At 40.1% G+C, this 17,667-nt stretch overlaps 1 protein-coding gene across 12 annotated transcripts in view; it reads right to left on the bottom strand.

The window, feature by feature from the left end:
* Positions 1–17,667, bottom strand: part of SOX5 (SRY-box transcription factor 5) — a 648,107-nt gene that overhangs the window by 148,224 nt on the left and 482,216 nt on the right. For 11 of the 12 annotated variants that reach the window (XM_030040646.2, XM_030040647.2, XM_030040640.2 and 8 more), the window contains 2 exons: positions 15,465–15,551; positions 1,563–1,735 (listed from right to left, as the gene is read on the bottom strand). In XM_030040646.2, coding sequence (XP_029896506.1) covers positions 1,563–1,735; positions 15,465–15,551 — 260 coding nt within the window. The remainder of the gene's footprint in view (positions 1–1,562; positions 1,736–15,464; positions 15,552–17,667) is intronic. The other variant, XM_030040648.2, reaches the window with a different exon arrangement.

Here is a 17,667-nt window from a genome sequence, read left to right as displayed (position 1 = left end):
TGTGGTATGTGTACACATCTCAGGGTCAGATGGGAACTTACACATACTTACTGGGAGGAATTTTGTGCATTCTTCCCCTCAGGTATTCTCTTTCACTTCTATTATTAAACTATTAGCATAAGAAACACTCACTCATAGTTAATCCCACATCTAAAAGATTAAATAAGCGATTTCTTTCTAGAGCCTCTCTTTAAGCAACCAACGTAATTTTTATCAATACCTTTTTTTGAAAGTTTGGTTATTTTCATTTCTATATAATGCAGAATTATACATAATTTCTTAAATTAAAAGAAATCCTAATAATAATCCTGCAGGATTTCTTACTGCCTTTTTCCATTCTCTCCATTTTCTTTTTTACTCTCAGATCATTCAGCCATCCTGTAGCAGTAGTGACTTTAAAAGGTAGGGCAAAGGAAATGGCTCCTGCAGGATGTCTCCTCGTGGAAGAGTCTTGCCAATTCCACCTTCACACCTTCATTTACCTTCTGCATGTAAACAACAGTGTGATACAAATTCTCTAGTTTAATAGGTAAGTCACTTCTCCTGTTCTCCCTATGTAGCATTCCAGGTGTGAGGCCAAAATACACAGTATTTAAGGTAAGGTTTTTAAACAATCAAAAATAGGGAAAACCAAGGCTAAAATGTCTGAAGATGTCAGCAGCAGTTTAGAAAATTAAGACTTGCTTGGCACAATACAAACACTGAAGTATGACAACTATGACAGGTTTCAAAGAATTCTGTGAGTTTCATAAAATTCACATAGCTGCAATTCTATGATATAAACTCAAATTTCATTACAAGCTGAAATAATGGTCAGGCAGACCAAAACACTTTCAGATAAGAAGTATCAGTATGGACTCCTGACAAAATTTTAAACCAGACGTCTAGGTAGTCTCTGCTCATGTTTGGGTACAAAAATGGACATTCATTTCTGTTAAAACTTGCGTGGTGCAAATTTGTTACAGAAGTTACGTTCTTGCATAAAATGTCAAGTGTCCGTATATGCACACTGGAACTTTTCACATGTGAAAACGTTTGCATTTTCAGTGGAGGGCATATTTGCAAGAGCTGAAAATCAAGCCTCTCAAGTGTAGAAGAAAAAAAGTCACACTTTTTCACTGACTTTATATTCTTCTCCCCCACTTTCTTCCACAGTTGGCAAAACCAACCTTTTCGTTTCTCACATTACAATCCAATTGCTGCATTTTGTTCCTTTTATACCTATTCAGCATCACTGAATTCAAGCAGCATTGGAAGATTATTCAGGAGGGCTGAATTTGCATGCTTATTTACACTTATTTGAAAAAAAAGCTGTTGGAAGAGAATACCTCCAAAATGGAAGGTGTATCTTTATAAGACAAAGAGTATTCGTTGTTTTATATATTGCAAATGAAAGCATTCTTCCAATATGTTTTTGTTCAAACTTCCTTCACCTAAGAAAACAAATGGAAAAAAATTTGGGGTGGAGAGCAAACTCGAGAGTATCAACCCTAGAAGATAAACAACTGGAAAGTCCTCCTAGAAAATTATTTACGCTGAAAGCCACTATAATAATCACTCACCTGTTCTTGTTGCTGCTTAGCCAGCTCCATTTGTTGGCGTTGTTTCTCGATCTGTGATGCAGCCAGTTTCTTCTGTTCATCATGAGCTGCTAGCAGCTGTTCTCGCAAACTGGTCAGCTGATTGATCATACCCATGAGCTGCCTTTCTTTCTCAGCGAGGCTTTCTGGAGTCCCTGGGCATCATATGGTGGAAAAAAAAAATGGTAAAGAGAAGAGAGGAAATTTAGAGCTAGCCAGGTTTTTATTTTGCAGCTTCACTATTAGCAAAGTCTTAGTAGAACCAAAGAGCAGGAGCATATTGCAATATACTGCGCATTAAGACCTGCCCCTCTACAGGAAAATGAGCCATGGAAGATAATTCTGTACACAGGCTTTGATCTGGTGTCCCCCTTCAATGTTTCCTTGCCCTTTCATCTATTTTCCATCACCTTTTTATGAGATTAACAGGGGGGGAAAATACTGCCTGTTTTGAAATTTTAAACATTTGTTTACATTTCGTAGAGATCAAAATTGACACTTCCAGTTTTGAAAGACAATTACATTTTTGTCAGAAACTTATGACAGAGACACATGAATGCTTTTGACGCCTACCACAACTGTAAGGTGTGTATTAACATCCCTCTATAATCAAGGGGAAACAGAGAAGTCTCCTGGGTGCTGGATACCTCTCTAGCTCCCCACACCCAGCTTTCTCACTGTTACTAGCTCAGCACACAACAGCTGTCAGGACGCTACCTGTTATATCATCTACAGCTGCCCTGATTAGGATGAAATTACATAGTGTTTAAATTGTCACTAAGTACTATTGCTGTTGCTGCCACTGACAAGTATTTTTAAAGGAAGAAGTCTTGCATAAACATATCAGAAAAACTGAGTTAAATGCAACTCACCATCTCTCCCATTTGTACTGTCATTAGATGCTTTTTATAGGAGAGTTCAGCAGACACAGACAGAGGAACTGACTACCTCGCTCTCATAATCATTCTGTAAAAATTCTTCTACCCAGAAGGACAGTGGTTATAAGGGAAGGGAAGAAAAAATTCCAAGAAAAATCAAAAGCTATGACTCATCACTAAAACAAAAAATGGCACTATTAGTATACCCAGGATCATTTTACTTTGAATTTAAAAGACCAGAAAATATGTGTAGCAGCTAATCCACAGATATCTTCAATATCACCACACCCTCTCACATGAGTCAGATCCTGTGAAACCCTTTCTCAAAAAAGCTTTAGGAAAGGATTAAGGCTATCAGTGTCTATGTCTCCTCTGAAAATAGCCTGCTTTTGGGACAACCCTGCCACACAAACCTTTCTCAAACACAGGAAGCATTCTTCTGCCAATGTCACCAGTGCTCTCCAAGTGAAAAAAAAAAAAGAAGAAAAATTGGCGACTATACTAAACATGTTCCTAGCCAACTATCAGTCAGACATGGAAAAGAGCTACTGGTAATAGATCATTTAGTCCACCCCCCTGCCAGTGCAGGAATGTTCCCTACAATATATTTACTACAGCTTTCTAGATTGGATTGAAATGTCTGAAATGGTGAATCATCTACTGCTTTCTTTGGAAGACTGTACCACAGCCTTAGAGGTGTCACTGTTAGGGCTCTTTGCTTGATAGTTTAATTTACATTCACTTAATTTCAACCTCGCGCTCCCAAGCAACATTCCATTTCCTACGTCAGCCAAGTCCAAGCCCTTAAAAGCATTTGTAAGCAGCCATATACATGTGGGAAAACACAATGAATCAACATTTTCATATGAACAAAATGTAACTTGATTAACTTTTTATTAAGATGGTAGAGATTTATGTGAAAATATTCTCATCATATAACAAAGAGCTACAGCAGAATATTCTCAGATATAGCCTCCAAAAAAACTGTGGTACAAGCTGGAAACTTGAGAAACACACTGAAACAGAAACCATAGGACTTTAAACCTGTTCTGTTAAAAGCTGTGAGAAAGAATGGAAGCCAGTGCTAAAATACTAACACTGCTGAAGAAAACGCTTTCAACTTATGATTTTTATTTCAAACATTGGAGACAGAGTGCTGCTACAAGTAATGCGTTTGCCACCTGGCCATACAATTAATCAGAAATGTCTACTGCCACTCTTCCATCCTTCATTTGTTTTTCCCTAGGAAAAAGGGTGCAATGTGTCCAAGTGGCATAGCAGAATTATTCTAGAAGCAGCCCCTTCCTTGTCCTACCTGCAGCCAGCATGTTGGTTTACTGTAATGCTCATCTAATGAAGACTACCAGTATACTGATACTGGCAGTATAACATGCAGGGCACACTGAAACATTTGAAAACTAAATATTTTAATTATTTATTCAGCAGATATTTTATTCTAAACTTGATCGGTGTGTGCAAGAGAGAGAAGGAGAGAAAAACTAGAAAGAAGGCATACACAGGATTGGCTTAGTCCTGAAGTTAGAGTAAGCAAAAAGAAACCACTGTCAAATAAACTGTTTGACAAATACGCTGACACACATCAAAGATCTTCAGCCAGTACTGGTTCATCAGTGTATTTTGAGCTCCTACAGTAGCTTTCAGTTGGGAATCAAAAAGCACTTTGTAAAGTTAAATTAATCCCCACCACACCTTTGAAAGGTGGAAAAATGTTTCCATATGTGTAAACCGACAGACAGAGGGGTCACAGAGTTAGTTACCAACAGCGGCAGAAAAAGAAATGTTGATATCCAGCCCTGTGCTCCAGAGCTCAGGCTGCGCTTCCCAAGAGAGCGAGCAAAACGCTCCACGTGCCACCGCCCTGACCGCGACACGAAAAAACTGCACAACCGCGGGGCCATCCGCCTACCACAGTTTCTTCTTTAATCTGATTTACCTAGAGAGGAGAAAAAAAACTTCTTCCCTGGAAAAACAACATCTTTATTTAAATGGCAGGAACAAGAGGAAAGTCTGGATCAACTAAGGGTAATGAAGAGCCAGTGCAGACACCAGAGTTGCAGGCCCACGGCGGCCGTGCAGCTGGGGACAAATCCACTAAACTCAATCTCTTTATTATTACTCAGTTTTTAAAGAAACTTTCAGGTGGGCAAAGTGGGTGCTTTATGTACTAACTTAGTAAGTACAATACATAATTCCTTTGGTTTATAAACTGGAGTGGAAGTAGTCTGACAAAAAGCAGCCTTCTTGCATTTTATTTCTTGAGCAATTTTAGTTTGCTAATCAACTGAAAGGGAGAATTTATCACTGCCAACTTTAAAAAAACCCCACTTTTGTTGGAGAATACTTTCTAGAAAACATGGCTTAGTAGGCACTATATTTTCACGTGATTAGCCCATCCTTCCAATAACTTCATTAATACTTAATTATAATTTCAATTCTTTAAGGTACCATTCCTTGCAAAATAAGTACTCAGATAGCCATATTCTCAAGTGATCTGCACAAAACCACAGGCAAGAGAGATCTGATGTGTAGGTCTACTGGGAGACGGTGAGTTTTGGGGTAGATTTCCCCTTGCCTTACCCATGTATCCATATAAGCCCCACTGATGATCAATCACAGGTAGTTTTGAGGTTTCTTGCAGACAACTGGTGACTTATAAAAGTGTGAGAATTAAAGAGAAGAAAAGTACTTGAATCAGACTGTCCTGACCATAACGTAAAGTGTTTGCATTTAGTTTAAGTTCGGTATTTTTCATGTTACCCTTATTACCTAGCGCACCTTTTCTATAATTTCTTTCGTGGCAATGGTCAACAAACCTGCCATTTCACAGTTGCCATTCATAAATTGCTTAGTTTGCATAACAAATGAAGGCCAAAGGATACTTGACGTTATTTATGTTATCGTGAGCTGAGGGCAACAGTTGTTGAATGTACTATGTAAGTACATTCAGTGATGGGAATTTTTTCTGCCATATTAAAATGCACTGCAGAGTTAGAGCACGAGTTGCCATTTTTGTATCCCTTTCTAGATGCTGTAGATTGTGGGTAAGCAAGGATGGTGGACTTCTGTCCTATCACCACCATTTTCTCTCTGTTAACCTGCATGAGATCAAAACCTTTATCATCGTGTGAAGTGTCTTGGCAGCTGAAGGATTTCCATTTTAAGAATTCTGCAGCTTACGGGGCAAAACACGTTAGTATTTTAAGTAACTACAACACCAACCGCATAGACAGTTGCTTAAATCACACTACTTTGGAATTAATGAACTATCCCTGCGGCTGCTAACACTGCTAGAACTTGGGAGGCGGTGCAAACCTCAGTAAGCGTTAGCCACCAGCCCCAGCAGCTACCTTCAGCCGCTTCGTTATTAAACTCACTTATTGCTGCTCCAAGTAGTACAGAGTTGTGAATGGCTCTGGAGCTGGCCTGTGCTCTACACAGAGTATCTGTACGGTTGCAGTGCTTTCACGCTAGCCATGCAGCATGGCTGGGAGAAAAAACAAGTGCCCATTATTGCAGTGTACAACTTGACAGCAAGCTAGACCACTTCACACAGGTATTGAGTGAGGAGTAAAAGGACAGCGGCTTACATCAATGGCTGTCTCAAAAATTACTCTTAATTACCGTCAGATCCACAACAAATAGATATTGCACAGTTTATGTTTAACACAGCTTTTAACCACCAGGCCACCTGCCTTTCAGGAGATTGCAGTAGGTGCTCATACTGTTCTCTCTGTACTTTATCACTGCAATGGCAAAATGTGGATTTTTCACAACTTATCAAAACAACTCAGGCAAGAGAGCATCAAAGTATACACTACGGGTTGATATAGTGAATGGCCCAAGAAAAGATGCTTTCCAGATGCGTCAGCTTATTCTCTATCACCACAAAAAGAGATTCAGAAAGAAAAAAAACCCATGTTTGTGGATGCAACACCCACAGCAGATGGCAATAAAAGAAGACTCAAATTAGTGGCATTCTGTATCGCCAAACCTAAACTTCATCTCAGATCAACACTATCCATAATAGTGTTTAAGTAGTAAAAGAAATTTACTCAAATGTGAAATAAACTATTACACATTCTTAGTTCTGATTCACAGTCTCAGACTGGCAGTGACAGTAACATTTTAATAAACATTAGAATGAAGACACCAATATGACCAAATGACACACTTAAAGTGAGAAAACGAGCAGGAGAAACCTTGGCATATCCACCCAAAACAGAACCAAAGCAAAAAAAAAGGCAGAGAAACCGCTTTTGCGATCAAAACAGTAAATACTTTATTATAATTTATTAGACAGAATGAGAATGTAAATGAGAAATTAGGAAAGCCAATATTTTCTTTAACAGTCATTTTAAGCTTTTGCTGTGAATGCTCAAGCAATGAGAATGTTTGCTTGCAGCCAGCCTACGGATCCACTTGCAGCCACGCGGCAGCCAGCGCGTTCTGCAAGGGGCAGGGACGTGGCAAGGCTGTCCTCAATCCCTCTGACATGTCTCAATTAAACTGCTAGGACTGTTATCAATCAGGGGTGCTCACGTGCACACTCAAGCACACCCATACAGACAGCGAAATTTATCCCCCGAGTCACTTTACTATCAAAGTAATTACGTAAATAGCTTTTGAACTGTCAGTATCCGTCTTTCAAAGAAAAATCAAAGAAAACAATGTGCAAGTACAAAGCCTGGAAGACACAATAATATTGTATTAAATTCATATCATTAACTATGGTTACAAAAGAAAAAAAAATCCTCCTGTATCTGCAAAGCTTTGAGGGGGGAAAAACATTAAATGGAAATAAGAATATTTTGAAGTACTCCGTATTCAAATAACGTTAAGATGTATAATAATAATTAGAGCGTGCAGTATAGAGCATTTTTTAATTTCAAAGCATTAGCTAATTGATCTTCTTGAAGACTTTGAGCAGGTAGAAAGGTAGTGGTATGCGTTACTCTTTTTAAGACAAAACTAAGGCATGAAGTTTTTAGCAACTTGCCTAAAGTCATTCTTAACTTTACGTGCCGTAAGCCGTTTTATTGCTGGCCTCGCTGAAGTCACCACTAAAACTACTTCACTAAGGCCAAGAATGTCCTCACTGACTTTAACAAGGATACACATTAAAATAGATTAATTAAATCTTTGCTTGACCCAGTTTGATACCAGGTAGGGTTCTAGCCAAAGGGACCCTATGAATGAAATAATTGTTGACGCCACCCAACTAAGCAAGCAACAGAACCATGCCACGACACAGCTTCTGTGTAACTTTACTCTGATGTAACAACAGTGTAATGAGGCCATAACTACAACCCCTACATCAGCTAAAAACTGAGTCACCTCCAAGCATTTCCTGCAGTGGTGTGTTTTTTCAGTGTGATTTTTAAGCTAGGGACGTAACAGTTTTCATACAAAACTGAAAAAGAGCCGAGAAGGAGGTTTTTCAAACTGAACAGCCTATTAACTAAGCTGTCCTCAGAAGAATTAAACTCCTACTGGCACTAACAGATAATAATAACTGGCATTATTATATCCAAAGGATAAATAGAAACATCAGCAGTCCATAAAATATGTATCTTTTCTTGAGGGTTTTATTCCAGTATCTCTTCTTGAGTTTCATTCTCATCCCATTGTCAACTATTTTTCTTTCCCCACTCCCCACCCCAGTTTTACCTTTGCTCTGCCACGTTAGAAATCCAAACCCAACATTACTGTGCTCAGTAAGGAAATCAGGAAAGTAAAATAGACAGGCCACCTAGTCGTCTTCTACTTAAAAGCAAACTAATCTTTGTCATACTCCCCCTAAAAAAATCTATTTATAACATAGTAATTTTAAAGAGGAGTATTCTCCCCTTGCTGCACAGACGGCCGTGCTGCTGACGTCACCCGAAGTTGTATATGTGAGGCAATGGGGAGCTGATGTTACGTGCCTTCAGGAAACATAGTCTGATAAACAGATCTAACTGGCTGAGGTAAGTTCAGAATTTAAACTCTTCTTTCCTCTGTCTTTGAACAGAAATGTCAAATGTTTGTGACCAAGCAATGAGTATATACTTTAAATTACGTACTTGCTGGTTATATTGGTGGGTGGGTGTGGGTATGGGCTTGTGCACGTGTGCAAACTTCTTGATGCTTCCCAAATCAATACCTCAGAGAGTGTTTTATTATGAACTGGCACATAGCTTTTCAGGCCAGTAAATCTTGGAGCTGTCAGGACATAAACATCTAAAAATTGGCATTTTTCATTAAGTATTTAAGCCAACTTTACTACACAATGACTGCCATCACTTACAACTACCCACCTAGCTAAATTAAATTACTTCATCTGATTGATATGGGAAGTCAGCATAATAAAAGAAAACTTTGACTGCTTTTTACTCAGCAAGACAGAGCCACCAGAAAAAGAAACAAGGAAAGAAAAGCCCAGAATTCAAACTGATTTGCCTGTAACTACAGATTTATGGAATGAATCTTCTCTGTTTGAAAAACAAAAATCCTTTTTAGAACAGCAAGCTAGAAGGAAGTTATTTATTTCAGCATACGGACAGTCTTAATCTTTTAGGTTTCAGTGGAAGACTTTGCAGAATGAATAAAAACAAATGATGAACAATTACCATCTTTTGCCATTACTACCCTCAAGAATTAATATTCTGTGGGGACAAAAACTTAGCCGTCTGCTCTATAACAGACCAGCACATTACTGTTTCGCAACACTGGAAAGAAGTTGTCACTGAGTATTCTTTATTTGCTGTCAGAAAAAGTTTTGGTACAGTAGACTGCAAACAAAGCTTGGTATTCAACCAGGTTAGCAACTTATTGTCAAGGTTACAAAAGGAATAGACAACATTTGTATTGAGACTATTTCTCAGAGGTTATTCATTGTTTTACTGTCTAGACAACAAGCTAGAACTAGGCTAGAGAAATAGCATTTGCTGCTGGAATTTTATGCAACAGCAGGAAAAACAGTAAAAAATATGCATGTGTATGTATATTTGCTTTGTTTTGACAAACTGGTAGTTGCAGCTCAGCGACATTCATCTCTATCAGCACATCTTTCAGGTAATTTTAGTACAAAGAACTGCTTTAGGTCCCTTTTGTCATCCAACCCTCCGAACGATATTTAAATATAGTAGTTTGGCCTCCGTACGTTCAAACAAAATAAAGCCATTGGCATTTGCTACTTAATTAGTTCAATTTTATTCTATTTTCTCTATTAATAATCACTTCCTAAATATAAAAGTTGTATTTGATTTAAATAGAACTTGATTTTTTTCTGATCAAATAAAGTACCTTTACGTAAAAAAATACAAATCTGCAACAGCCCAAATTTGCTGCTTTTTCACAAATTCACGGTTTTTTTGCATTTTACATGCTTTAAAAAAGATTCCTCCAACCCTCCTTCCACAGATACTACCCTCAACTAACCTCCCGTTCTAGGGTCAAATAGGAGCAGCTCCATCCAGTCACAGTCTCCATTTCAGGCTTTCATTTGGCCTGAAAGAAGTTCTGCGTTGGTGTGGCTCAATTGGCACTGTCTACTTCTCTGCAGCCTGAGAGTATCATATTGCATTGTGATCAACCTCCACTATTCCAGCAGCTGCCAAATTTCCTCTCAAAACTTAGGTTCCCCTGCGTGCCACTGCGCAGGTTCCCCCCCCGCCAGCACTTTGGAAGTATTAACAAAGGACTAAAGCTGTCAGCAATTTGCTACTATTAAAACACCCCCAAAAAATAAACACAGAGAAGATACTAAGTAGGTTGCAATAAATATTGAATTTATCACAGTTAAAAGCCGACAACCAGACATCTCTTACCTCCTTCACTTATGACTCTCTCACCCTCCTTCTCTCCCCACTCCAAATACAATACTATCCACAAAAAATAATGCAAAACGTCCACATCTGACACAAGTTTGTAAACATTTTTCAACCATTAATTTGCAAATGCAAACTTCACACAGCTCCTAAGAAAGTGTGCAGCTTTCACACATCTCCTGGGGTTCTGTGCTTTATTAGTCAAAGGTTTAAACCCAGTGTATTCCCCATGAATAATCTCTCTCCCCCTTCCCCCTCCTTCCTCCTGTCCACATCTAAATGCAGAATCCCCAGTTTCCTTGTCTTCAGTTTACAGATTATGCGATCCAAAGTGTCACTCACTGGATTACTGCACATAACCTGAGCGCTACCCGAAGCTTACTTGTCTTCAACTTGTCCAGCATTACTTAAATGGAATTATCCGTCACAATCCATATACCGAATCTGCATAGCCCACTTATCTCAAGATTCTGTGTGTCACCTACCAGATTATCCGTTTTAATCCATACATTGAATCTACATAACATATGTCTTTAATTCATGGGCTCTGATGAGCTATAGTATCGCTGAATGGATTATTTCCCTTTATCCATTATTGGCAGTCGTAAGACCGTTCACTGCGTACTCTCTCATGCCCCATCTTCCGAACATATAAGCAAAATCAGAGTCTTCAGCAAACACAGCTCTACCGCACATCAAACACAGCTTGGTATAATACCTGCACTGATACTGCACGTAACTTGGAACCCAGTTTCTCACACAAAACAAATGGCTGTGTTATCGTGCATTAAAGATTAGGGTTGGTGGGCTAATCTTGCTTTCAATTATAAACCTGTGGTTACTCCAGTACAGTCTTTGGAGACACCTAGATTTAAGTGGATACAACGAAGACCTGATTTCACCCTAATGATGATCCCTTTCACAGTGAGTGCAGAAAACACTTCACCTGAGTTGGTTAGGAACCAACCTGTACAACAGAAAAGGATTTTCAAACAGCAAAAAAAAAATATCAGGTTCAGGCTTGCCCAGCCTTTCTTGGGAGATTCAGGCGCAATCATTGTTAACAATGCCTTCACTTCAACAGAAGACCAACGTAGAAAGATTAGAAACAAAAGTCAGTTCAGACTTTTGTTCCACACACCTATTCAAAATCAGCTAGGTGGAGAACATATAAAATACGTATTATTATTTCTTGACAACTCTCGATAAGCGAGAGATGGACAAGATTAGCAGAAAGGCTTTGTGTACACCAAGGAAGTTTTAAAAAGAGCTCTCATCAGGGTTAAAGCTGCTTCACTCACATCAGCGTTAGCAGGACTGTGCACCTCACCTCCTAACGCACCTGGCCACCTGGGGGGCCAGCACCGTTCCCGGAGTCTCCTCAGAGGAGGCCCAACACCAGTGAAACAGAAATGTCATGTTCATTTTCTAAGTATAGGGATGGCCGCTGACATTGAAGAGCATGGAAATACACTTCTGCACCTTTTCCTATCAACGGCCCGCCCTACATGCTGCATCTGCTGCAGTCAGTAACGTTGCTTTGGAGGAAAGCAACCACTTTCACCCTGCAATGCACAGGTATCAGGTGGCTATGCTGAAAGCAGAAAGGGGGTATAATTTTCCTTCCTGTAGATGATCAGTTGGAGACCTGAAGTTCTCTCTGCTCCACTGAATCCAATAAACTGCATTACCCATGAATAACCCAGAGGCCTTTTGAGCCCTGTTCTTGAATATGATGGATATAAGTAAGTTTGAACAGGCTTTAACCAATTCAATACACAGTTCTACAGCTTTATTTTAAAATATTTCAATTTAACGGCATGTTTTGTTTTGTGGGCTTTACTGTAGACTGACTCGTTTTGAACAGAGTAAAAATTCCATGGATTCCTAAACAAAATTTCTTAAGAAATCTCCAGTGCCAAACTTGTATTATTTATTTAGCCCCAGACTACCTCTCTAAACAAACCGAGGCATCTGAGTTAAAATTTCTACAGACATGAAAGGTTCAAGATTTTGCCCCATTTTAAGTATAAGAGTATTCCATTACAGTACCTTTCAGTCAAGCCCTGGAATGAAATACTACGTTTCCTTTTCCATTAGTAACTGGACATATATAGATCATTCTAACTCTGATCTTGAAGTTTGCAGCCAGACCTCTGCAGATACTCCGTGATGGTTCTCCCATTTTTACAGGCATGCAGATGAAGAAAGGGGGGCTTAAAGTAGCTGCCGAAAGTAACAAAGCAGCTAAGAGGAACAACTGAGTACAAAACGTGGGAGTCTGGTGACTTCCAGCCATTCACCAACTCCCCTATCTTTAATAAAATATTACTGCTTTCTAACTTAAAAGAAATAACACTAATAGAAAATAAAGTCTTCCGCTTCATCTCCCTTTCTTTTAATCTCTCCCAGAGAATAAAACTCAATGGTAATAACACAGACTTGGGCATTAACAATATGTAGCCTAGTGCTGAGACTTTAGCACATGACGTACTAAAACTCCCCCAGATCTAATGAAAAACACAATGAAATTTTGAACAGTTAAACGGAAAAAACTATTCAGTGCATAAGACAGTTGGGCAGTACAGCTTCTAGTGCTGTCCACATTCCAGGGTGTATTAATAATAAGACACTACTTGTGCGGGGTTTCCAAATATCACTAATAGAGAAATGAGGGAAAAAAAAATGCAGCTGCCAGGCCAAATACAGAGGGAAGTTAATTAAAAAATCACAACTGGAAAACTTAATAACCCTACGTTCCTATAGACAGACAAAAACATTTTCCAGCATAATATATGTGTGTTTGTACACGCGTAAGCAAGTATAAAGCAGCTCAACTTGCACACCTTTCATGTTGCCTCGCTAAATACAGCTGCAATACAGCTGAGCCATTGTTCGTTGGCCGCTCATGGCCGGCGGTGCCATGAAAACCGCATTCCTGGGCGCTAAATAATCGGCCTGCCTGACCCCCCAAGAACCTGTAAGTCAAATTCATTTACCCCCAGAGGGCAATGCTCTATTGTATCCTCCCTCCTTTCTAGCCACCTAGGAACAATGGACAATAATTGCAACTGTCACGGCAGTCAGTAGGAAAAATAAACCAGTGCCTGTTTTCACAGCTTACTGCCAAACCTGATCCAAACACCTAATAACCATGCCCCCAACCATAGACACCACAGTTGCACTAAAAAGCCTCAGATGTGAGGCTTTTGAACAGAGCTACAGAACAATAACTCGACTTGTGTTCAAAATATGAAGCTAAAAAACAAAAATTAAAGCAAAGCAAACTCTTCTTTGAGGCTCTGCTGTTGCTCCCCATCCTCCCCCCGGGCAAGACTGAAAGGACTGTTGAATTTCTTTCGTGCTAGCATATAGCTGCTGCTGCCGCTTTCAAGTTTAGCTTGTGAAAGGGGAAGAGAGGAAGGGAGAAAAAAGATTGCCCTCCAACAGAACAAGATCATAGGGACTGGGAACAGACCGCCTTCTCGGCGCGCTGCACTTTTCAGAGCAGCTTTACCGAGTCCAAAGGCAGAGGTGAATCACTGGGAGTCCTTCTAAAGGCTCCAGCATACCAAAGGTTAAAGAGGCTCCAGACTACATGCAAGAACTGCTGGAATACACACCCCAAAGTGGGTATGAAAGCCGCCCGTGTACTTTGGGCCCGAAATATCTTAAAGATGCAGCAGTTCGTGGCAGGCGGTGATGTTATTTTCAAACAATATACTTTTAAAAACCAGCACTCGCAGAGAAGCCCAGTGGCAACCCTACCTCTTTACGACCTGTTGCTTTACGCACATGGAGAAAACGTGCTCAGCGGAAATAAAGAACCCAGGGTTTGGCCCTCTGTTATAATAATATCTCAGCCTATTTGGGGCCGAAGCACTCTCTTCTGTTATAAAGTTATTCTACATATGTAATGAATATATATTTTTGAATTACAGCCTCTTAGGGAGAAGCTAGGGGAAGCAAGTGGCATACTTTCCTACTTGCGTAAGTCAGTGGACTAGCACAAACTAATGCTGGTGGCTTATCGGTGACAAGCTGGAAGGCACATATAATTAAAATAACATTGTCTTTGCACACGTACCAATACATTAACCTCTGAGAGCATGTCTTGTTGTATCCTTTACTGAATACTGCCCATCTCTTGTGCAGAAGGCCCCTAAACCTGTCAGGCACGAGGTTTGGGAGCCTGCCTGAACGAGGATCTCGGTATCAGGAACGCCATTAGTAAGCAAACAAACCAAAAATAATGGAGAGAAATGAAATCTAGTTTATAAACATAAAAGAAGGGTTTAATTTTAATCTCATTCTACTTTCACATTTCCGAAACAACATTGGCTTGGATTTTGCTACTCCAGATGTACACTGATATAAATAGGAGAAGAATCAGAGTCACTGTTTCTTTTCAGAGTGACAATGGCTGCTCTGGAAACTAAAATTTTTGACACACATACATTTTGACTCGGTTCCTCATCACAAGCACTGAGGAAGAACTATAAAAATATTAAATTACACGAAAACAAACAACTACAGGTTCCCTAAAATGACCTCACATATATAAAATGGGGAAATATCTTGGCAAAGCAGAAGCTACTGCTGCTGGAGAGTGGTCAAATTTTGTCATTTTCCTTCTGGAGTATGGCTTTAAAAGAACATGCTTTAGTGCACAGATGTTGTACACTGTCTTTTAAAATCTGCACTGGCTAATTTCGGTACCTAGAGGTATCATTACACAAACTTTGCTCTTTTTTTTTTTTTTCCCCTCCTGCACACAGAAAAGTCAAAAAAATCTACATCATCAAAATCTGTCCAAAAATTAACAAGGATTTCTGATCACCCTCAGATTTCAGAAGCTGAGCTGTGCTATACTCTGATCCCACACAAGCCTGTGTTTGATATGTGAATTGACTTTTTTTTCCAATCCGGCAATAGGATGTGTCCTCTTATATACAGAACGATATATGCAACAAAACCTTTACGTAAGTTCATTCACTTAGGGCAATATACCATTTCATTTATTTGTATTATCACAGATGGAGAGCATACATTTCATTTAAGCGCCAAATTACAATGTTTCAAGGGGAGGGGAAGAGAAGCAAACAAACAAAGTTCCATAAAGCCAGTGATAGCTGTATATTCATTCTCAATTTGCTTTAGCACAGAAACAGCATTACCTTTTATTTCTCCAAAGTTCCCTGATCCCATGGCAAGAAGCTTGTCTTTCCAGTCCTTTGATAGTAGCTTTTCAATACTGGGAGTTTCTGAGTGAAGGGGGGGGAAAAAAAATGTAAGCAAATCAACATGACTGTCTCCACAATAGAACTCATTAAAAGTCTATCTGCTAAAAATAAGGCCAACCCTATTCTGGCCCCCAGTTCGTAATGACTTCATCAACAAACTGATAAGAGGGGAGGGGAAAAAAAAAAAAAAAAGGGAAAAAAAAAAAAAAAAAAAAAGAATGTGTTTTGTCACCTGCTGTTTCAAAACCATTAGCTTTTTCCTCTTGTGGAACAAAGCCCCGGTAATTCTGTATGACAATGGGCACATATAAACCTGCAGCTCATTGTTTTTCAATTTGGTGAACAAGTTGCTGCCTATAATGGATGCCTGTCAATTTCTGGGTGTTAGTCTGCAGTCAAAAAATAATTATGTTGATAAAATGCAGAGTAAAGAGAGAGAGAGAGAGAGGAAAGAGAGAGAGAGAAGCAAAGAATTAGCTCCTAAATCTGCTACATGTAATTATATCCCTCTGAGTGTTTACAATTACATCCACTTTATAATGTGTGTTTAAACATCGTGTGGTGGTAAGCATACTGTGGAAAGATTTTCCGGTAACATGCACATTATAAATAATAATAAAAAGTTGGGTATGAAAAAAGCTTTAAAAGATTGCAAAATCCAGAGGGAGAAAAGGCATTGCTTAGAATGGAAACCCATTATTTGCTCATTTCAGATTCTATCACTTCCTTTAAAAATAAAATAAAATAAAATATATTTGTTCAGTATTTTCAGGAAAAACGCAGCGAGGGTGTGGATGGGTCTGATATTTATAACTCTTGTATTCTGACCTCTTTTTGTGTAGAATTTTAATGCATAAGTAAATATAAATGCTAATAAAATTCAGAGAACATTAAACTCAATTCCAAACAATGTAATTGTATATTCTTGTCAGCATTTAGATGGGTACACAATTACAATAGCTTTCAATCCCACGATTAGCACTGCATTCAGTTAGAAAATGGAGTGTACTAAAAGATAAGTGTCCCAGTATGCGCCATCTAAATAACAATACCCACACTTATTATCTGGATCTAAGACATATACTGCTATTCTCCACATTTGTGTTTATGTGTATTTGTATTTGTTCAGGCATTTGTTTACCCCCTACCAGGAGCATAAAGGGAGTACATGTTAACTTATCAAAGGGACCGTCTGGCCTAGAGACCATACAATTATTAGCAACTGGTTAATTTTCCCCACAGTAAAAACCATTATGAGCAACCTTCATTATCTTGTTTGGCTAATTCTGCCTCCTTTCTCGAAGCCCCAACTCGGAGCTCGGAAGAAACAGCGCTGCAGTCCCTCGCCGGGCTCCCCCCGCACACCCGCCCGGCCGCTGCCTGCCCCCCCCAGCCTCTGCCCCACCCGCGGAACTGAGCGAGCCCAAACTCCCGTTAAAGCAACCGCGCGCAGTGTCACATTAATGCATAAATAACTACAGTGACACGGGCACACGGATGCCCTCTCGGTTTCCACACACACCCCCCCCCCCCCCCCGTGCCTCGCACGCAGGGGTGTGCGCGGGCGGGCGGACAGGCAGACGGACAGACAGACAGACACCCCTGCCGAGGCGCAGCCCCGCGCCGGCCCCTCGCAGGGCGCTGCCAGCCCAGCAACTGGCCGGATCCCACTTCCAGCGCTGGAGATTTTATTTTTTTTTCCCCCGTTAACATTTTTATACACGTTGCAACGCTCCCATTCTCTCCTATGGAACCGTGCGCTTCCCGCTCCTTGGGCGGCAGGCTCTCGCAGGCAGGGTCGCTCCTTGCGCTCACCGCCGACTCGGGCACCCGGGACCGCCCGAGCGCAAGTTCTCTGTCAGACACCCTAAAACTGCAAGTGAATCCTAACGAAAGAGAGGGGAGAAGCTGCCGTGCGACGAACATCTCCGTGCCGGGGCTGACGATACGGAGGTGCCGCCACGCTCTAGGCACTTGCACAGCTACTTCGGAAGTTTGGGCGTCCCCCGTTAAGCACCCACGAAGGAAACCGTTTTTCCAAACATATCTGAATAGGTCAAATAAACGCCGCCGCTTGCCTTTTTTTTTTTTTTTTTTTTCCCCTCTTCCCCTGCGCTTTTCTAAAAATTCTCTAGTA

This window comes from Aquila chrysaetos, chromosome 17 (genome assembly GCF_900496995.4).
Source record: "Aquila chrysaetos chrysaetos chromosome 17, bAquChr1.4, whole genome shotgun sequence".
Classification (NCBI taxonomy): domain Eukaryota; kingdom Metazoa; phylum Chordata; class Aves; order Accipitriformes; family Accipitridae; genus Aquila; species Aquila chrysaetos.
Note: the sequence above shows the minus strand (reverse complement) of the source record. Positions and strands in the feature narration are given on the sequence as shown.